Source organism: Crotalus tigris, unplaced genomic scaffold (genome assembly GCF_016545835.1).
Source record: "Crotalus tigris isolate CLP2741 ecotype Arizona unplaced genomic scaffold, ASM1654583v1 scf7180000024338.4412243, whole genome shotgun sequence".
Classification (NCBI taxonomy): Eukaryota; Metazoa; Chordata; class Lepidosauria; order Squamata; family Viperidae; genus Crotalus; species Crotalus tigris.
The window spans coordinates 2,989,559-3,011,954 of NW_024100508.1; the positions used below are offsets into that span (position 1 = coordinate 2,989,559).

General features: G+C 43.4%; 1 protein-coding gene across 7 annotated transcripts in view; it reads right to left on the reverse strand.

The window, feature by feature from the left end:
• Positions 1–14,874: 14,874 nt before the first annotated feature.
• LOC120300120 (snake venom serine protease) overlaps positions 14,875–22,396 on the reverse strand; it is a 38,853-nt gene continuing 31,331 nt past the window's right edge. For 2 of the 7 annotated variants that reach the window (XM_039325719.1, XM_039325718.1), the window contains exons 3-6: positions 18,770–18,920; positions 17,412–17,671; positions 15,497–15,636; positions 14,875–15,154 (exon numbers count right to left, since the gene is read on the reverse strand). In XM_039325719.1, coding sequence (XP_039181653.1) covers positions 14,981–15,154; positions 15,497–15,636; positions 17,412–17,671; positions 18,770–18,920 — 725 coding nt within the window. In that variant the 3' untranslated portion in view covers positions 14,875–14,980. Of the gene's footprint in view, positions 15,155–15,496; positions 15,637–15,668; positions 15,788–17,411; positions 17,672–18,769; positions 18,921–19,270; positions 19,334–19,798; positions 19,881–19,989; positions 20,163–22,396 lie in introns of those variants that run through there. The other 5 variants (XM_039325715.1, XM_039325720.1, XM_039325717.1 and 2 more) reach the window with 5 other exon arrangements.

A 22,396-nucleotide genomic window follows, 5' to 3' on the forward strand; every position in this document is an offset into this window, starting at 1 on the left:
CCCTATGTCTGTCAGTGGTATAAAAAAGTATACTCATCCCTGTGCCCTTTTTTTGGATAAGTAAATTATGTAAGTAAAAAGTGTTTTTGTATATTTTTGCAGCCTGAACATATTTGAATCCCTGGTGGGATTCAAATATGTGAAAAACGAGTTTTTTGTGTGGATGCCGCTTCCAAAAGTCCATTCTGGGCTTGGGCAACAAAGAATTAGCTTCCAGTTCTGCCGAAGTGGTACAAACCAGCTGAATCTCACCACTGATCCTGAAGCACGAAAGAATACTGATAATAAGACTGGATATGTATCTCAATAAAAACAGAACCTTCCAGAAAGCAAAAAACCCTAATATGTGATTCATACAGTCTATGTGAGATGTTGGTGAAGAATTCACTTCAGCTTTAGGATTCAAGGAAAACGGATTTTTTTTCTTTTAAATCAGCGGTTCTCAACCTTTTTGTGATGGCGACCCCCGTCACACGCATGCGCCGCGCATGCGCAGCATCGCCCGTAAAATGGTCGTTCAACCCCAAATGGGGTCGCGACCCATAGGTTGAGAACCGCTGTTTTAAATGGAAATATTTTAAATCTAAAAAAGCCAGGGTAGTTAGACCATATAAAGGCAACCACACAGTCAGTTGGCCCATTTGTTTGGCTGGTTTGGAAAAATGACTGTTTCTGTATTATGAATAGTGGGGGAACTGATACTAACTTAAGTCTAACAATTTTCAGGGTTGCGAGACTGGTTTGAAAAGACTCCACATTTTCCATTCTAGGATCTAGTATTGGAAAAGGAGATCAAGAAAGCTAACTATACACAGCACTGGATAGACCAGTGATTCTCAACCTGTGGATCGGGACTCCATTTGGGGTCAAACGACCATTTCACGGGGGTCGCCAAACAACGCAGTCCACCATTTTTTCCCCCTTTTCCTTAGCTGTGGTACTCCCTTTTATTCTATTGGCTTTTGAAAGCCAATAGAATAGACTCTCTTGAATAGAGTCTAATTCTATTGGCTTTCAAAAGCCAATAGGAATTGTCCAGGCTGTCTCTGCCCTGCTGAGCCCGCCAAAAGTCCCATTCTGCAAACGGTGCTGCACCAGTTGAGTAGTCCTCAACTTACGACCGGTTGAGTAGTCCTCAACTTACGACCAGTTGGGGGTCGCGGCATTAAAAAAGTTGAGGACCACTGGGATAGACGCTGTCCACAGCTGTAATTTGTTTGAATTTGACAAGTTTAAAATTGGCCTTAACCTTTAAATTTCATCCTCTCCAGATGCCTGGACTTCAACAACTGGGAGGAGAGTATCCAGCTATGGTACCGGACTGGCTCAGGAATTCTGGGAGTTGAAGTCCACAAGTCATAAGGGGAGCCATAGTTCCCCACCTCCGCTCTAGAAGCAACTGCACTTTTGAGGTTGGGACGCAACAGGAAAATGAGGAGCAGAGCTACAACGTCTTTGCGCCCATTCTTCCGATGCTGCTCTAACCTCCCCATCACCGATTCCAGCATCTTGGTGGCCTGTTCTACAAGTGAAAGTCACTTTGAGGAAGCTGCTACTTCATCAGCCTCGTTTCGATGAGAAGCCGAGACTCACTCGCAGCCGCCTGGGGAGAGGAGCCTGGCTTCTCCAGGCCCTCTTTCCATTCTTGGAGAGGGATCCCTGGTGGTCCTGACCCTTGGGAAGAGTGCGGGAAGGCTCAGTGCTCAGGGCGCCTCCATCCCAGAAGGGGAGACACACCCATCTGGGTCTTTGGGTCACATGCTGTGTCCTCCTGGCCATTAGCACGTCAGTTTTGGGGATACATGGAGTTGGGAGGGAAAAACCCTGGAAAAATTAGGAAAAAAGAGTTCTGCCCCCCTTTTTTTCCTCAAAAACCATATTTTAATAATGGGGGGAAATGTTCTCCCTCCCCCAATTTTTCCAGTATTTTTCCAGGGCTTTTCCCATCTCCAGGGGTGAACAAGGTTGGAGTCCCGTGGATGCGGTGGCAGCAAGAGGAGGAGGCCGGGGTCCTTTGGGAGGTTTGGACCACAAACAACCACAGTTCTGGTTCTGTTCATGGGGAACCTGTCCTGCCTTCCCCGGACATCAGTGGAGGAAGGGGCTCATGCAGACAGTCCTCCTTTCCTTGGTCACCTCCCCATTTTATTCTTGGCACCCCCACCCCCCAACTACTACAAAAGAGGGGGCTCAGGGAGGGAGGGAGGTCGGGAGGGGGTGGAGGAGGTCGGTTTGGGTGAAATCTGCCCTCTCAATTTGTCCTAGGCAGAAGAAGGTCTTTCCATTCAGACCAAGCCCATTGTGGCCTCACCCAAAGACAGTCTTCTCTGTAATACAGGTAGTCCTCGACTCAATGACCACAGCTGAGCCAAAATTTATGTTGCACAAGTGAGAAATTTGTTAAGTGAATTTTGCCCCATGTTATGACTTTGATTGCCACATTTGTTAGTGGATCACTGCAGTTATTAAATTAGTAAAATTAGTTAAGTTGGTAACACCATTGTTAAGCTTATCTGGCTTCCCCCATTGACTTGGCTTATCAGAAAGTCACAAAAGATGATCATGTGACCTGGGACATTGCAGCCAGCATAAATAGGAACCAGTTGTCAAGCATTGGCAGGTAAATTGCATGACTGTGGGGAAGCTGCAATGGTTGTAAGTGTGAAAATGCTGTTGTAACTTTGAACATTCATTAAATGAACTGTTGTAAGTCAAGGGCTTCTGGTAGTAAAAGAAAACTGTTTGGAAAGAATGTGCACCCAAGCAGACTTAATGCAAAAGGTAACCTTGCAGCCAAATGATACTATTCCAAAAGTTTAATAAACCATCATCATCATTAGTTGGGTGACAGTATTGGCCCAGATAGCTTGTCTTGTCTTTTCATCATAGATTAGCACTTACATGAAGATTAGGAACATTGGCAAGAAGGTTGGGGTACATCAGATTCGGGCATCAAGGTCCTTTTTCCCCCTTGCTTTTGCCTTGATTGTATTAAACCAGCTTGAATTTCTAATAGTGGAATTCTCACAAAAGCTGGGGTAGCCTTGAAATGGAATGGGGCAGTAACTATGGTTTGGTGAATGGTGGGAAGCCACTGTTTTATCATGTCAGTCACAAGTGAAGCCCTCATACAATTGTTTTCTTTGTGAGAACACAACATCTGTTTTGTATCTGAGCATAGGCTACTGTTGAACCCAGCTAATGTGTATAAATCTTCAGTACTTAATACTAAAGTAAGGGGCACACACTGTATCACATGTGGCATGTCATTTTTGTTATTGTTTTCCTGTCTGCAGGCAAGATATCTTTGTACCTTTCATTCCCCCCCCCCCAGATAATCATTTTAGGAATGGTGCTCTTCTCTTATTTAAAGTGTCATGAAGTCTCAGTTAAAGGGACACAACTAGCAATTTAATGAAAACTTTTGCTCTCTTCCCATTATTCAACAGAAATATTTTAGGAGCTGCTTAGAAATTATCACTTTGGTAGGTACACGTTTCTTTCCAACTGCATCTAGATTGTTATCAGAAAGTTTTTTAAAACAGAGAGGCATATTAATGTATTAGATTAAAATAGCTGTTGGTCACTGGTAAGGATATCAAGGCTTTTTTCTATTTAGCAGAAAGAGTTCCAGACATATTTCTATAGCTGATGTGAGCAGAAGATTTAATTTGCTTCACTGATTGCAGCTAGGAGAATCAGACTGTACCAGTAGTCCTTGACAGGCAACTCAGTTGTTAAACAAAACTGTTATTAAGTCCAATCATATGACCACAAATGTGCCTGGCTGAGGAATTCTGTGAGTTGAAGTCCACAAGTCATAAAAGAGCCAAGTTTCAAGATCCCTGCTTTGTAGTGTCCAAAGAATACTATCCCAAACATCTGGGTGAGAATAAAGGGTGGGAAAGGTTTCCAAAACCTGACTCACAAGGAAGCCAAGTAAAAGGGTAGCTCTTACGGCCCTTTCCCCCATTCCTCTGTCCTTTGGAATGCTCACTCCAGCACTGAGATAATTGGAAAAGAATTAATGTTGGTATTTACATTCATTATAGAGGAAGGGATTATAAGAGAGTAAGAAGGCATACAATAGGGAGTAGACAATGATTTGTGAGCAGGTTCTACTTAGAATAAAATATCTAGGGCAATCCTGTATTAAATTCTTTGGGGAATAAAATTGCCATGAGGAAACCTGATCTTTTTCCTAAGGAAATGTCTTTTAATAGTTGACATTCTGAAGCATCAGGATATATCAATTTCCTGATTTCATATCTATTTTCAGAAAATGTCTGAATCCGTAAGAAGCAAGATAGAGAACTCCATGTGACAGTAGGCTCCCCAATCAAAATCAAACACGGGGCTGCTAGCAGAACTACCTTAATTAGTATAATTGATGCATGTGAATGTTGGCGTCTCTGCATTATGGATCAGAAAGATTGTATTCAAAATATTTCTTGACCCTCTCTTAATTGAGAAGCATCATTGTATGGAAGAGTTACAGTTCTAAAGGGATAACTCTTTTTGAGAAATGGTGATCAAAGGAATTATGTACTTGTGAGTCCTTTGAAGCAGTTCAGAAGAAAGGCCCTGACCCCACCCCCGAAAAAATAATCATACCCCACTTAACTGATGTATCTGAATCAGCTTTTGCATAGCCTCTTCTGTGGATAACATCTCTCCTCAACTCTCCAAAATTTGCTTAGGTCAGTGGTTCTCAACCTTCCTATGCTGCAACCCTTTAATACAGTTCCTCATGTTGTGGTGACCCCCACCCCCCCATCCAGCTGGCCGTGGATGGGGGAGGGCAGGAAGGCCGCTCCGTAGGCTCTGCCCAGCCTGGTTGGAGAAGCACCATTCCTTTCCTTCTTTCCTCTCTCTTTCTCTTTCTCTTTCTCTTTCCTCACTCTCTCTCTCTCTCTTTTTCTATTTCCTTCCTTTCTCTTTCTCTCTCTTTCTCTCTTTCCTCTCTCTTTTTCTCTGTTTCTCTCTCTTTCATCTCTCTCTTTCTCTCTCTCTCTTACGGCAGCATTGTCGGGGGTCACCACCCACACCCAGCCCGGCCTCCACTGCATCCTCAGCCAAATGGGTGGGAAGGGGGAGCAGGACTGCTGCATCATCCGGGGTCCCCGCTGCTCCAGCCTGGCCACTGCCATAGCCAGGTCTCTGTACTGCCCTGGCCTTGCCCTCCACCCATCTGATGGAGCCACGGTGGGGCCTGGTGCTGCCCGGCCCACCAGCTCCTCCACCAGCCTGGCTGCTCCCCACCAGGCACCCCTCTTGCCCCGGTACCCCCCAAGCTGCCTTGGGCACAGCAGGAGGAAGAAAGAGAGGAGAAGGGTGAGAAAACTGCCACAGCAGCCCCAGCCAGGACTCCGCGCTGCCTGGCCTCGCCCTCCACCCATCCGATGGAGCCACGGTAGGGGCTGGTGCCACACAGCCCCGGCCAGCCCCTCTGCCAGCCCAGCTGCTCCCCCCAGGCATCCTTTTTTATCTCAGCACCTGCCCGAGCCGCCTTGGGGGCAGCAGGAGGAAGAAGGGGAGGAGGAAGAGAAGGGCAAGGAAGCCACCGCCAGTGCTGGGCCCCAGGAGGTGGCTCTCCTCTCCTACCTTTGCTGAATCTCCTTCTTCCTTCCTGGCAGCCTGGACTCCGGCGCGCCTTCCTGGCCAGCCGGTCCAATGGTCGGGCTGGCTGGGGATTGCAGGGGCTTGTCTCCCTTGGGCCGCGGCTTGCAGGAGGGCTGGCCCACTCAGTGGAGCCTCCAGCGGGCTGCTCCCAGCAAGGATCTCGGGGCTTCCCCGCACAGCTCAACAGCCACAAGGCCTTGGCCGCGCTTCTCTCAGGGGTGGGGCACCCAGGTGCAGGGCTAATCAGGAGTCCTGCAGGAGGTAAGTCTGCCTGAGAGAGAGAGAGAGAGAGAAGGGAAGAAAAAGTGCCTCTCTCTCTCTCTCTCTCTCTCTCTCTCTCTCTCTCTCTGCAAATAGCGGAGGAGGTCATGTGGAGACGGAGACGGAGCCGTGTCTCGATTCCTAAGACCATTGGAAATATGTGTTTTCCAATGGTCTTAGGCGACCCCTGTGAAAGGGTTGTTCGACCCCCAAAGGGTCGCAACCCACAGGTTGAAAACTGCTGGCTTAGGTGAATCCACTTTTCCTTACCCATCCACTAGTAGTCAGTGTCAAGACTGCTAACATCAGATGTTCTTGCTTGCCATATATGAAGAAGCAAACCTGTTTTATTTAGCCTGTATAGCACTTCTAGAGTTAAAGCAGATAATAGTAGTCTAGTGGATGGTAAAATATCCTAGTTAATCATAACAATGTCTGAGCACAGTGTTGCCAAGGTCAGCTGCAATGGGAGGGGCACTTCACACTTCACATTAATTGGAGAATGTGATTGATGACTGTAAAATGAAGGAGTGAGTTATGCTTTGTTACGGGTGTTTGGGGGAGGGAGGATTCAGTTTTTGGCTTAACTTTGTTAGTGCTGAAGTTTTGCAGAAAATAAAAGATTCTTTTAGAGGAATAAGCCTCAAAGTTCTTTGAAAAGCTGCTTCGTTTTGGAACCATGACATCCAGTAGTAGAGAATTACAGCATTTTGCCTTTTTTTTTTCTTCCAGAGCACTGTCTTGTGTTTTGGAGAGGTTGATCTCCTCAGCATGCCTTTTTTTTTTAAAAGGAGACTTGACTTAGGTCATAGCTGAAATCTCTAGAGCATGATTTGAATGCTGTTCCAGAACCTTTCAGTTGGAGAAGCATCTCAATGTAGAGATGGTTAAGTAATGCTGGGCTCCTGCCTAATGCTTATCACTTTCCCCTTGTCAATTTGTCTGCTGTGGGTATAGAGTTACCATTGCTAGTAAAACTTCTACATTGCAAACTCCACATGGCTGTGCATATTTGGCTGGGCTGTTTCAGGTCTGCTTTGGTTAGATCCTATGGGAAGTCCCCTAGGAGACTTGCCGTGAGACTGGGCAGACCCATCCAGGAAACCAGCGCTGGCATTTTTAGCAGCAGCCACACCATGAAATATCCAAAAAAGACTGATTATTTGCTAGAAAACAAGTAATTTCTAACTGGCAGACCAACCTCTCTCTCTTGAGCTTTGTGTAATGTTATTGTCAATGGCTTAGCCTTAGAATTTAAAGCAGCCATTCTGATGTGCAAATCAGAACTCACCTGATGGGCCAGCTGTGGATTGCATGTCACACACCATTTGAACACATCAGACTGTTTTCTTTTTAGCAACTGATTGGAGGATATTGGTAGAAAACAAGTCTGTAGCTGGCTTTTTCCACCTTCTCTTCTGATCTCATAAATATTGCACCAGAACTCCTGCTGTTAGAGAATTCTGTTTTTGAACCTCTTTGGAGTCCTAGCACAGTGTTATTCTTGCCTTGTAAAAAATGACCATATTTTTAGCCATGCTTTTCTTTGCATAAACAAATGGGGGTATTTTTGGATGGGTGCAAGGAAGAAAGAGACTTTCTTACACATTGACTGAAAATATCTATTCATATTCTTAAGAGTTTCTTTTCCGTTTTTTTCATATCAGTCTTACTACATTCAAAGAAACTGGGGGGGGGCACTTCTTGGAAGGCTACTGGTTGCTTGGCCTGCCCATGTTTGATTTCCTTTAGCCATTCCTAAAAACACAACCTATGCTTGTTGTTATGTCCTGGGCCTGTGATTGACAGAGCAGGTGCAGGATGCTGCAGAGAGACCTGAGCGGACCACGTGGCCTGCCCGGGCCAGACAGGCTGTCTCCAGCCTATTGCGCTTGTGCAATAAATGTTGCATTTATTGGCTGACGCTGTTCCCTGCAAAAGGTATAAAAGGGATCAGCACCATTTTGTGTTGTTCGGTTAAAGCTGAAATAAAGAAGCATCTGTTGTTACTCCTGCCTCGTTTCAATACCTTACCAACACACAGAACAGAACATTGATGACAAAGGTGGGATCATGCTGCAAGGAAGAAAAGAGAGAATACTGGGCTGACTCACCACGGAAGGTCCAAAGTGTTTGGAAGTTCGGCGTTCCAACTTGTGCGACTCTGTCTGCCAGTATGAAGACGCTGGAGGAGAGCGCAGCAAGATTTGTCCTGGAACCCCTTCGCAAGTCTGAGCAGCACGAGGCATTGGAAGAGGCCGCCAAGAAGAAACCATGGCTAAGATTGGACGTCTGTCTGAATTTGACATAATGCACCCTGAACATTGGAGCTCCTACCTTGCCAGGGTAGAGAACTACTTTAGAGTCAACCAAGTTCGAGAGGACGGGCTCAAAGCCTCAATGTTACTTTGTGTCTGTGGACAAGAGACTTTTGAAATTGCTGAAAACTTGGTTGCCCCAGCACCTTTGGAATCTATCGCTTACGTAGAGCTGAAGAAAATGTTAAAGGAACATTTTGAACTGAAGCTATCAGTGATTGCATGGCATCCCAGAGAGTCTGCTGCGGACTTTATTGCTGCCCTGCGTCAAGCTGCAAGGCCCTGTGAGTTCAAAGACTTGGAAAAATGGCTACAAGATCGGCTAGTTTGTGGCTTGAGAAGTCGAGAGCTGCAGCAAAAGATTTTTGCAAAAGAAGCTTTTTTCCTTCCAAGATGCACTAAGGGAGATCACAGCCGAAGAAGCAGCGGGAGGAGCTGTTAAGGCCTTGTGGCTTTCCAAGAATCCTACAAGCTCGGGCTCAGTCCATCAAGAGGTTGCTCAAGAGGTATACGAACTGGATTCCAACAATGATGTCAACCGTTTACAACAGCCAGCAGAGAGAAGGCCCTGAGAGCAAGCTGACAAGGGGTCTGAAGGCAGTTCCATTCCCTCAGTGTTTTGGATGTGGAGGCCACCACAAGTGTTCCAACTGCCATTTTCGCTCTGCTACTTGCTGGGCGTGTTGCCCACAAGGCCACATAGTCACCGTCTATTTGGGTCGCAAGAAAGACTGTCCATTGGAAGAATTGCCTTGCAAAGGTATCAGGGACCACAGCCAGAATAGGGTGGGTTTTTACGCATCCCGAAGGAGCGTATTGAGAACAGGGGCCCACCGGCCATTGAAGAAGAAGCTGCATATTGATGTCAAATTGCAGGGGGTCCCCTTAATGATGGAGCTGGACACGGGTTCAGCTCTGTCAATCATTTCCCAGAATACCCTCTGTTGTAGAAGCGGCCAGAGAAACTCAGGCTGTCGAATCTTATCCTAACAGACTTCCAGAATTCCTGAGTCAATGTGAAAGGGGAGGCCACGCTCAGAGTGCAGCGTAGGAATTTTGAAGGTATTTTGGATGGGACCCAATTGGTTCGAGGCACTTGGAATTCAGGTGACTGGGCTACACAGTTTGCAAACTGCAGGTCTTGCGGATGTTTGCAAGGAGTTTGCTGATGTGTTCAGCCCAGAATTAGGGCCATATAAGGGGCCTCCAATTGCTTTATGGTAAGATCCCTCCATTGCACTGATTAGGATTAAGCCTTGTCGGGTGCCTTTTGTGCTTAAGCAAAAGTTTAATGCTGAGCTGGATAAACTGCTACAGCAAGGCATTCTGAAACCTGTGGATAGCAGTCCATGGGAAACACCCATAGTCATGCCACTCAAGGCCAACGGGGAAGTCCACAATTGTGCTGACTATAAATGCACACTAAACAAAGCGTTACAGCAGCACGCTTATCCAGTGCCTGTGGTGAGCCACATTTTGGCCTCACTTAAAGGAGGCCGAGTTTTCACCAAACTTGAAAACAGCTACCGGTTGATGATGCAACGGCAGAGGCTCAAACAATCATAATGCACCGGGGAGCTTTCAAAGACAGAAGACTGCAGTTCGGAGTTAATGTAGCTCCTGGCATTTTCCAAAGTGTGATGGAGCAAATGCTCTGTAACCTTCTGGGACTTTGCCCATATTTCGATGATATCCTCATCACAGGGTAATCAATTGAAAATCTGTCTGAAAGGCTTTGATCCATTTTGCTGCATTTCCGCAAAGCAGGGCTGAAGCTTAAGCAGGAAAAATGCAAGATTGGAGTAACTTCCACTGAATTCCTGGGGTTTTGTATAGATGCCAAAGGCATCCATCCTGCTGAGTCCAAGCTCAAAGCAATTCAGCAGGCCCAAAATTTCAATTCGAAGACCAAGTTTCAAGCCTTCCTTGGACTTTTAAACTTTTACCATTCCTTCCTTCCCCAAAAGGCTGCAATGGCAGAGCAGTTACACCGGCTCTTGGATAAACAGGCTCCATGGATGTGGACAAAAGTCCACGAAAGGAGTGTTGCTGAGGTCAAAGCATTGTTGTCTTCAAATGCTATTTTAGTTCATTTCAATGAGCAGCTGCCAGTTTGTGATGCATCCCCTTATGGGATCGGGGCTGTCTTAAGCCACCTCAAGGCTGATGGTGTACAAGTTCCTGTAGCCTACTATTCAAGGACTCTGTCTTCTGCTGAGCATAATTACGCACAGATAGATACAAAAGCCTTGGCCATTGTGGTTGGCATAAAAAAGTTCCATGACTTTTTGTATGGCCGCCATTTTACGGTCTTTACAGACCACAAGCCACTGCTGGGGTTGTTCACAACAAACAAGCAAACCCCACACATAATTTCTCTTAGAATGTTGGGGTGGTCAATCTTCCTTCCTGCCTATGACTATTCCCTGGTTCACAAACCGGGCAAAGAAATGGGCCATGCAGATGGCCTTGGCAGATTGCCTTTACAACTCTTAGAATCAGGTCCTGCTCCAGCTAACCACATCCTGGGTATCCAGAATTTGCCTAAGTTTCTCCTCAATGCAGGGGATGTGGCTGCAGAAACAGCCACTGATAACACGCTAACACGCGTGTTGAACTGGGTACTATCAGAATGGCCTGATACATGTCCTGGCACCAACTTCCAGAGTTTCTGGAAAAGAAAGCATCAGCTATCCACCTTTAAGGGTTGTGTCCAGTGGAGTAGCAGGGTAGTGATCCCAACCTCGTTGAGGACTAGAGTCTTGCATGAGGGGCATCCGGGCATAGTCCAGAGGAAAGCACTTGCACACAGCTCTCTCTGGTGGCTGGGGCTTGATAAAGAGATTGAGAGACCCAGGTCCATGGGTGTCACAGTTGCCAACAGTCCAGGCCTGAAATGCACAGGCTCCTGTGCATAGATGGGAGGACATACATGCTCCTTGGTCAAGGGTTCATATCGACTATGCTAGCCCCTTCCAGGGGCAATTCTTCCTTATTGTTGTGGACAGTCACTCTAAATGGCTAGAGATCGTTCCAGTGTCTACCACAACTACTGCCAGGACCATCCAGGTGCTGAGGGGAATCTTCACCTCTCACAGGCTCCCAGATGTTCTTGTCTCCGACAACAGACCTCAATTCACCTCTTCAGAGTTCCAGTCCTTTCTGAAAGCCAACATGATTCGTAATGCTACTTCAGCACCCTTTCATCTGGCTTCCAACGGCCAAGGTAAGCGCATGGTACAGACGCCTTGAAGAGGCTCACGTATGGGAGCTGGCACCACAGGTTAGCTGATTTTCTCCTTTGCCACTGCACCACACCTTGCACAGCTATAGGCAAGAGCCCAGCTGAACTCAGCTGGGGTCACCGTCTTATTACCAAATTAGACAGATTGCACCCAGACCGGGTGGCTTCACAGGTTTCACAGCCACAGGCACCGAGACTACAAGTCGGTGATCCAATTTGGGCAAGGAACTATGGACTTGGACATCTTTGGGTGATAGCAGTGGTCTGCAAAGTCACTGGGCCACTGTCATACAAAGTGATTTTGGAAGATGGTCATGTGCTGCATCGGCACATTGACCAGCTGCGATGGAGGCTACCTAGTCACCCTTCCGCTCCTGACTCTGCTCTTGGGGGGGGAGGAGGACCATGATCACGATTGTGGATCTCAGTCTCACTGTATAAGTGGGGGCTTGCACTCTCCAAATAGGGGTTTTGCCAACAAGGTGGCTCCTGACTCTGGCACTGGGTCCATGGGACATTGCACGCAAGCAGCTTCTCATGCCACACCTACCTCAGGCCTTGTGCTGATGGGACAGTGTTCCCAACCGGGGTCGCTCACTGATCCGGGGAATTCTACCCCACCAAGGAAATCTGGTTTGGGCTTACCAGAAAGAGCCAGCCAAAGTCAAAGGGACAAAGGATTGGGCCTACCGGGCCAGGCCAGCTAGCAAGATCCGGGTTTGCCCACATCAAAGGGGCCTCAAAGTCCCAGTCTGCCAAGACTGGCAGGCAAGCTTGCAGACTGGGCGGTTATAACAGCTCCGAGATGATTGGAGCAGGCCAGAGTCTCTCCAAAGTTCTTACAAGATTATGTAAGGTTCATGTCAGTAAGCGGGCAGGCCTAGTGTTCCCTAGAAATAAGAACACACGCAAAAGAGTACTGTGATATTATAAAGTATTAAGTATGTTGTGGAGAGTGACTTGTAGTAGTTGAAATAGTAGTATCTATTTTTTGAACCAAGAGGGGAGGGATGTTATGTCCTGGGCCTGTGATTGACAGAGCAGGTGCAGGATGCTGCAGAGAGACCTGGGCGGATCAGGTAGCCTGCCCGGGCCAGACAGGGTGTCTCCAGCCTATTGCGCTTGCGCAGAGCAGGAAAATATGTTGCATTTATTGGCTGATGCTGTTCCATGCAAAAGGTATAAAAGGGATCAGCGCCATTTTGTGTTGTTCGGTTAAAGCTGAAATAAAGAAGCATCTGTTATTACTCCTGCCTTGTTTCAATGCCTTACCAACACAGGAAACAGAACACTTGTAGTCTTGGGCCATAAGCATCATTGGCTGGGTTAGCACAACGCAAAGATCCAGGAGCTTAACTTTTTTTTCTGTCTCAAAAGATTTGCTTAGTTTTTGAAGGGCCCACTGGGATGCACTTTCTTGGAGCTGGGCCAGACACTCAGTTTGACTTAATTTTATTTACATGAAATGTTAATAAAAGATAAAGATACAGTTCTTTTCTATTTGATCGCTTCTCACCCCTGCTTTAGATAACAGTGCATAAATAGCTCTGCTAGATTGACCCAAATGTATCTCAGTCCAAGATTTTGTTTCTTGCAGTGCCCACTAGATACTGCTGGGTATTCACAAGCAAGAAATGAGGGCATCCTCTGCACCTGATAGTTGGACCGTACTTCCCCCAGCTTGGAAGCGTTCACAATTAATAACCCTTAATGCTCCTGTCCTCAATGGGCCAAAAATCTATCCTACATTACATACTATTGAATTAAACAGGTTAAGAACAATGTATTTGGTTTGTAGATGAATGGAAGGACCAAGGTAGTCTTATCCGAGAATGAGTCCTGTTAAAGGACTGCAGAGGAAGGATTACCTAAGATGGAAGCCGAGTTCTCACTAATAGCAAAATCAAACCTAGCTCAGTTTAGATTATGTAATGATCTGATCTCTGCTAGCAGTCCATAAATGGTAGGAACAAACGTATCTTTTCCACCAAGTCAGACCTTTTCCTTTTCTTTTCTCTTTTGTAATTTATTGATTTTTTAAAACATAAATCACTTAATAATTGGTGAACAGTGTGTTGTCTGGGTTTACATTTGTAAAACCAAGATTTTTTTTTTTTTTTTGTCATAGAATGTCCAGAACGGAGTTCCAGCACCTTTTTTTGATAGAACCTTGTAGGATAGGCAAGGCGGGTTGTATGACATGTGTGAGTTCCAGCACTTTTTTTTTTTTTTACAAAAAAAGCACTGTGTAAAACAATCACTAGCAATTGATTTCTATAATCCATAATCCATTTAATACTTTTAATTGATTTCCTCTTTTCCCCAAAATATCCTCTTCTGCAAACATTGAGTTAATACAATTCTTAATGTTTTGATAGATAACAATTGAATATATTTTACCAATATTCCTAAAAAGAATAATCACATCAATATAATATTTCTTTTCTATCCAATCATTCAGGTTGCCTTATCATAGATCCTGTTACAGTCCTTATTTAAATTTGTTTCTCCCACAAGATTCTAAGTAATCTTACTGGTTAAGATTTTCTCAAAAAATAATTTCATTTAAAAATTTAACTCTATTTTTTTCCATATGAATCAACTCACAATTTTACATTTATTATGGAATAGATAAAACAGTGAAAAAAAGGAGAGCAAGAATAAAGAAACATAAAAAATAACATACTACTTAAAATATATATCCCTCTTAAGCTAATATATATTTGTTTCCAATATTTCTTATTCTTTTTAACCATAATTAAAAATATGTTTAATCTTTAAATATTCCATTTAATACATCTAGCCATTTAGTCCTTTAACTCTTATTCAAAACATTTTTTATTCATTATAATTTTCTTAAATTTAATCACATTTAAATATCTAAAACATTTACTTTCTCTAAGCCATTTCAACTTTTTTATATTACTCATATCAAGAAATAGAATAAAAAAGGGGAAAAAAGCATACTATATTATTTAGGGGATTCATCCCTCTTAGAGTGACGTATATATTCCAAATCTTTTCTATTTCTTTAACCATATTCAACCAAGTGTTTCTTTTTTAAGTATTCTCTCTGGGAGGTCCCATCATCTATTTTCTTGATTTCTACTTTGGTCTTTTTCCTTTGCCCGGTATCTTTCTTAATCAATGTATTTTGCTGAGTCAAAAGGTTTTTCCATATGTTCATAAATGTTAGATGTTCCTGACATTTCTACAGTCCATTTTATCTAATCTGTTTTCTTGTCCTCAGATTTATTTTATAGTCTTAAGGGATAAGTTATTTTTTCCAATTCTTGTGATTTCCCCCCCCCCCATTAGGATTAAATCATGGTTCCTTGTTTTGTTAAGTTCCATCTTTAAGTCTCTATTCTCAATTTCGTATCCATTTATCTGTTTTATCTGGTCCTTCTCTATTGTTGTTTTCTGGCATTTTTTTTTGTTGTAGAGTTAACTTGGGACTATATTCTAATGTAGTTGGATATGGTTAGGGATATAGAAGAGATGTATTTTCTCCTCTTAGCTTTTTCAAAAGTTTTCATGGGGGGCAGGTCGCATCTGTATTTCCTGCAATAATGTTCTGGATCCAATCAGTATAATCGAAGACCTTGGTGTAGATGCCAGGCTCATGCGGTTGGGCACAAATATCGCCCCCCCAAGATACAATGCCCTGGATTTCTCCATTACAGATGAGGGGTCCCCCAGAGTCACCCTGTTGAGAAAAATCAAACATGAAACATTACTACAGTATCTATGAATGGAAAGTGGAGCAAACAATTCCCTCCCATTGTCCATTCACATATAGCCCCCAATATTTCACTTCGATGTTCCCCAGTCCAGGATCCTTGTAGAAGAATTTATCTCCTTGTGTTTCCCCCACCAGAATCACCAATATTGGGAAGTATGGAAATCTAGACACCTAGAAGGCACTTGAGTTAGAAAAAGCCATAACTTTGTATGTTTGTACAAGATGCCTTCAAGGCTAGATCTCTGTCACAGCTTTGAAATTTGGCATCATTTCTTTAGGAGTTTGTCTTAAAACGGATCATCTTACGTCACATGAACTTTTGCCTCCTTCCAGGATACCTGCACACAATATTCTGCTTGTTGCTGGCAACCCTGCGTAAGCTGCTCGACACACCTCATAATCGAGTATGTTAATGTTAGCACAATGAGGGACACCGGGTAAAGTCACTGAAAAAAATAAAAAATAGGCAAAATTCTACCTTTCACAATTTACCACCTAGATGAATAGATCTATAATTTCCATTATCTCCAAACAGTGGAACTGATTTCATTGCCTGGAATAGGAAGTATTGTCTTTCAAAGCTGTTCAAAGGGACTCCTGGGAAAAACAGATTTAGTTAAATGTTTTTTCTCAAGATATTAATAGGTATTCCATCAGCTGATGGGCATTTGAAGGCTTCTCAAATTTCTCTGGCACTCTACGCAAAGATTGCCTTGTTGGAAAAGTGGGGCTTTTGCTAGTTCAAAAGTCACAGAACTGATCTTGCATCCCCTGGAAATGACCTAGAACGGAAGATCTCCGAACTTGGCCATTTTAAGACTTGGGAACTTCCACTCCCAAAATTCCTCAGTCAGCATACTGAAACTTCCATATCTGAAGATGAAGCAGACCCGTAGGTTTGTATTATGTACAAGAACAAAAAGCCAGGAATCTTGTCTAAAAGATCCCTTGGGGAGGACAGATGAGGTGGAAATAGGTCTAAGGAAACAAAGGAAAAATATCATCTGAATCTGACAAAGTTGAGCCTGAGAATATGGAATAAACCCCAATCCCAGCTAATCAACAAATCAAGAACTTTTGAGGATAAAATAGGGTACTAAAGCTCACCCACTCCTTGAGTCGTCTTTGGATCCACAACTTAGGAGTTTCTGTCCCTCTAGTTTTTGCCTGGCAGCCTAATTGAGAAGGATGTGTCTAAATATGGATGGGTGGATGTGTGGATATGAGAAAGAACAAATTTACATTGCAAGCAGTAAAGTTTTGCTGTTACTTTAAATTCACTGGGTCTCCATGTATTCAAAAACAAACAAACAAACAAAAAAAACCCTGTGATGCTTCAGTGGTGAGTTGAAAATTATTTGTGTGAGTCCTTAACTATTTCCCAGCTCTTGATCAAGGCTGTGTGACTTGTCTGCTCTAGCTACACCTATTTGGTAGAAACCTAGGTAGAAAACAAGGTGGGCTTACAAGATCTACCTACCTTGGCAGGTTTGAATGACCATAAGCCAAAGCTGAGAGTGCATTTAACACTTACATGGCCTTACTAGCAATAGCAACAGCACTTAGACTATACACTGCACTCTCTGGGTGATTTACAGCATCCACATATTGCCCATAACAATTTGAGTCCTCCTTTTATCAACCTCAAAAGGATGGAAGGCTGAGTCAACCTTGAGCCCTGTCAGGATCGAATTCCAGGCTGGGAGCAGAGATAGCCTGCAATACTGCATTCTAACCACTGCACCACCAGGACTTAAAAGGAAGAAGTCCTCTGCATCCACCCACAGAGATTTTATATCCATCCAAGGATAGACCATGTTTTTGAGTTCATATTTGGTATTTTGAGATATGAACATCCTCCATGGGAGATTTCTCCATTTCCAAAATGGCCATGATCATTCACAAAATACCCCATTATTAAAGGTAATGAAGTCATGCAAGACTGCCATGCTAATAGGACTTTTCTGATTCCCAACAGCACTGCTATAAATAAACCTGATCCTTTAGGGTTTTTTTTTTTTTAGCTATACAGCATGCCAGTTCCTTACTTATTTCTTTTATTCCAAGGACCTTATGGGTGTGGAACTGATGAAGAAATGGAATCTTAGGGAATCCCATTGTTCATCCACATTCCAATATTCATGGATGACATAGTGAGACCCTAGACCTAGTTGGTGTTACATCAAAAGCTAGGTCTGAGAGTATAGACAGAGATCCCTACCATTAGGAGATGTGATTGCACCCCATCCCATAATATGGCAAACTGAGCCCACACTGGGAGGGTTTGAAGGCAAGCTGAGAGGCGCGATGTGTGTACTGCTGTTAACAGGACTGTCCAGCCTGATCAACATGATGTCCTTGTCCTTTTCATCATTTTTTTTCCTATTGGGACAAATGAACTTCTCCTTTGCGATTCTTGTCTGCACATCCTTATTTAGTCCCTTTAGTCTATGCACACCGAAGAATATGAGCATATTTCCCCTACAAGAAAAACAACAACAAATTAACAACAAGAAATTAAAGTAAACTCTATATTACTTGGGATGTTCCTTGGCCCTCAACCCGGATTGTTAGCACCTGAATCCTGGAAGAGTTACTGTCAATGTCCTAGAGATCTGAGTACGCTCAAGAAATTTATTCAAGGTGATTGAATAAGCTATTTCCATAGTTTATGTAAAATCCTGAAGCGTGAATTCACCTGTGTGCTGTTTCGCACTCAGAAACCTCAGCATATAATATGAATCCATCTCTTTCTTGACTTGGATGTGTATTATGTGAATGTTGCAGTTATAAATTATAGATGGCTGTGTTAAAAATAGAAGCCATGTGGTTACAGTACTAATGTTATGACTTTGTATTGTGCACATCCTGTCTCAACCCAGCCTATCTCAAAGGATGGTGGGATAGATAAAGACGAACACAAAATCTGGATGGTGCCCACTCTGCTCTTGTTAAGAAGAGGTATTAAGGTGTAGTGCCTCACCCAGGCCTTTGATAAGGGAGAGAGAAGCCTCTCACTTCATCATCTTTTTATCTTTTATGTTTTACTGACTTTTTTAAAAAAATATTTTCTTATGGCAAACCCCCAGAGACAGGCAGCATATGGTTAATATTTTCTGGTTAGTTGAGCAGTCAGCCAGATATTTAGACTGGATTTGGCATTTTTATCCATCTATAAAGTCCTTCCCAAGGACCTGGGGTAGGAAAATTGTGTGGTTCCATGGTATTACAGGGATTGTCACAGGATGTTCCAAGTAAGGCTGCCTTTTGCAATTGACTGTGGTGATTTTGTCAATGCTGATGGTATTCAGGTAATGTTCCAGATTTTGTTATTCTTGTTATTATTATATCCCAGAAAAAAGGAAAGTTATGAATACTGTGGTGAAGAAGATGGAAATTCAACCATAAATATAAACCGCATTGCTCAAGATATGATTGTGAGGAGTAATAGCAGTAACAGCAGAACATTCATTCAAAATGCACAGAGAAATCATTAAAAACTAGGAGAAACATTATAAAAAAATCTGGATATCTAACCACGATCTCCCTCAACCCTTCCACATTCTGTAATGCCCTCACCTGTCGCAGTGTGCAGCGGTCAGCACCCATTCCTCGTTGATCAAAGTCCCACCGCAGAGAAAACCGCTAGTGATATACACGAGTGCAAGAGAACGATGTTCATTTATGTTACATTCATCACCTCCAATGACCAGTTCAGAAGACTTTTGTGCTACAAAGAAACCAAAAAAGTTCATTGTTTGGCTGTGGAGTGGAACAGAGTCACTTTTATTGGTAGTGTTTCTATCTGTACACTAATTTTGATGGGTAACAGATGACTGTGGGACATGCAGCATGAAACCAGTAGAATAAAATGGATTATTTGCAAGTCATATATATGCCTAAGCCCATGTAGGTAAACTACCTGTGAATCTTAAATTATATATATGTATATGTGTGTGGAAAGAGATTGATGAAAATGGAATTTAATCTATGAATTTGGATGGGAAGTTGATAACATTAGTATTTAGTTCACTAAAAACAGTTTGACCCAACACTGATGGCAGTAAATTCCCTACATACCGGTTTTGATATTTGTTTCAGAAGCAATGACCCAGATATTGCACGCTGTATAATGCAGCAAATCTAACAGAATGGGAGCTAGGTTAAATCCAACAGATTTATTTTATCAGTTTGGACAAAAATCAATGGCCATCTCATACACCATTTTTTAAAGACCACCTTGACACTGAAAGCCCTCCCCAACTTTTTTCTCAATGCATCTTATATTAATTAATAAGTTATCTTTCTCTATTGAAGTCAGTTGTCAAATAAATAGAAACAGGAAAGGAAGCTGACCATATTTGGGATTATATATTTTTAACTGGCTAGTGTTGCTGATATGAATAAATGTATCAATTCATACTATCATTACAAATACAGCAATGGTCTTCCCCATTTGCACCAACCAGGCCTTCTTCGCCCACTCTCTACTTGTGACCTGCTTGTACATCTACAATTAATAATTACATGCAAATTTACTCCTATAACTGGAGGTTTAAACTGAAAAAGACACCTAAAGCTCCGTTTACCCATTGTCCAGGCTCTTACCGTAAGAAAGCTGTAGCATCAGAAGGTTTGCTAGCACTCTGATCAGCCCCATAACTTCAGCTCTGCACGGTAAGCTGTTTGTCTGGAATTTAGAAATGGGGAACAATTTTGGCAAGAATGCACAGTTTGCACTTTGTTCTGTTCCATTCCGAGGTAGAACGACAGATGTGGAAAAAATGCCAGTTTCTCACCTGTAAGATCCCAGTCCCAAACTTAAACTTGAGATACTGTATCAATCTAACCAGATAACCCAAGCGGAGACTTCTTGATCAAGCAGCACTTTATTTGATCAAATTAAGCAGTTGGGTGGCCAACAATCTCGAACTCTGACAGAGTTACATCCAGAAGTGTCCCGTCTTAGAAAGATAGTAGCATTGCTTTATACACTTTGTTAGCCAATGAAAAACAGACAACAGAGCCATTACATCATAAGAAAGACACTCCCTTATTCCCTCCTTCCATGTACATCTATATCCCATCCATGTACACGTTTCTCAAGCTTGCATGAAATTTCTCTGGTGCAAAAGCTAATTAAAAAAAGCAAGAATGCAACAGTTAGACTACACAATTTCCCTTTGTTCCAGAATCATTCACATCCTTATGTAACTTGGCTCTATGTCATGCAGATTGAACAGTGAAGGGATTCAAATATGTGAGCAACCGGTTCTCTCTGTGGATGCCGCTTCCGGAAGTCCATTCTGGAACTGCGCAACAAAAAATTAGCTACCAATTCTGCTAATGTGGTGCGAACCAGCTGAATCAAACCGCTGAGCCTGAAACACGAAAAAACATTGATAACAGACTGGATATGTATCTCAATAAAAACAGACCATTCCAGAAAGCAAAAAACCTAATAAGTGATTAATACAGTCTATGTGAGATGTTGGTGCAGAATTCACTTCAGCTTTAGGACAGAAGGAAAACAGATTTTTTTTCTTTTAATTGGAAATATTTTTAAACCTAAAAAAGCCAGGGCAGTTAGACCATATAAAGGCAACCACACACTCAGTTGACCCATTCGTTTGGGTGGTTGTGAAAAATGACTGTTTCTGTATTATGAATAGTGGGGGCAACTGATACTAACTTAAGTCCAACAATTTTCAGGGTTGTTAGACTGGTTTGAAAAGACTCCACATTTTCCATTCTAGGATCTAGTTTAGGAAAAGGAGATCAGGAAAGCTGGCTATGCACAGCACTGGATTTATGCTTCCCACAGCTATAATTTGTTTGAATTTGATTTGTTTAAAATTAGCCTTAACCTTTAAATTTCATCCTCTCCAAACACCTGGACTTCAACTCCTAAAATGTTCCAGTCAGGATGGTAATTGTGGAGAATTAGGAAATTGAAGTCTGTACACCTGGGGGGAAGGTATCCAGGTATGGTACCAGACTGGCTCAGGAATTCTGAGAGTTGAACTCCACAAGTTATAAGGGGAGCCATAGTTCCCCATCTCTGCTCTAGAAGCAGTTGTGCTTTGGGGGTTGCGACACAACAGGAAAATGAGGGGTGGAGCTAGAGCATCCTTTTGCCCATTATTCCGATGCTGCTCTAGCATCCCCTTTGCTGATTCTGCCATCTTAGTGGCCTGTTCTGTAGGTGAAAGTCAGTTTGAGGAAGCCGCTGCTTCATCAGCCTCGTTTTGATGAGAAGCTGGGAGTTTGTTGGCAGAAGGCCTGGGAGAGGAGCCCGGCTGCTCTGGGCCTTGGTTCCATCCTCGGGGGGGGGGGGCTTCCTGGCAGTGCCGATCCTTGGGAAGAGTGCAGGAAGGTCCAGTGCTCAGGGTGCCTCCACCCCAATGTGGAGATGCACCTGTCTGGGTCTTTGGGTTACAGGCTATGTCCTTCAGGCCATTGGCACATCAATTTTGGGGATGGGTAGGGATGGGAAAGTCTGGGGGAGAAAAACCCTTTGTGATTGGCACCATGCAAATATAATAAATGCATGGTGCTGTAAGGTCCCAGTCCCTTTTTTGTACTTGAGATACCATATTAATCTAATTAGATAACCCAAGCAGAGACTTCTTGATTAAGCAGCACTTTATTTGATTAAATTAAGCAGCTGGGTGGCCAACAATCTGGAATGCTGGCAGAGTCACATCCAGAAGTGCCATGTCATAGAAAGATGGTAGCATTGTTTTATCAACTTTGTTAGCCAATGACAATCAGATAACAGAGCCAAAAAGCAAGAAACCAACAGACTAAACAATTTCCCTTTGTTCCAGAAACCTTCACATCCTTATGTAACTTGGCTCTATATCATGCAGCCTGAACAGTGGTGGGATTCAAATGTATGAACAACCTGTTCTCTGTGTGGATGCCGCTTCTGGAAGTCCATTTCTGGGCCTGGGCAACAAAAAAATTAGCTACCGGTTCTGCCAAAGTGGTGCAAACCAGCTGAATCCCAACACTGAGCCTGAAGCACGAAAGAACATTGATAACAAGACTGGATATGTATCTCAATAAAAGCAGACCCTTCCGGAAAGCAAAAAACCCTAATAGGGGAGATGTGCCTATCTGGGTCTTTGGGTCGCAGGCTGTGTCCTCCTGGCCATTGGCACGTCAGTTTTGGGGATGGGTAGAGATGGGAAAGCCTGGGGG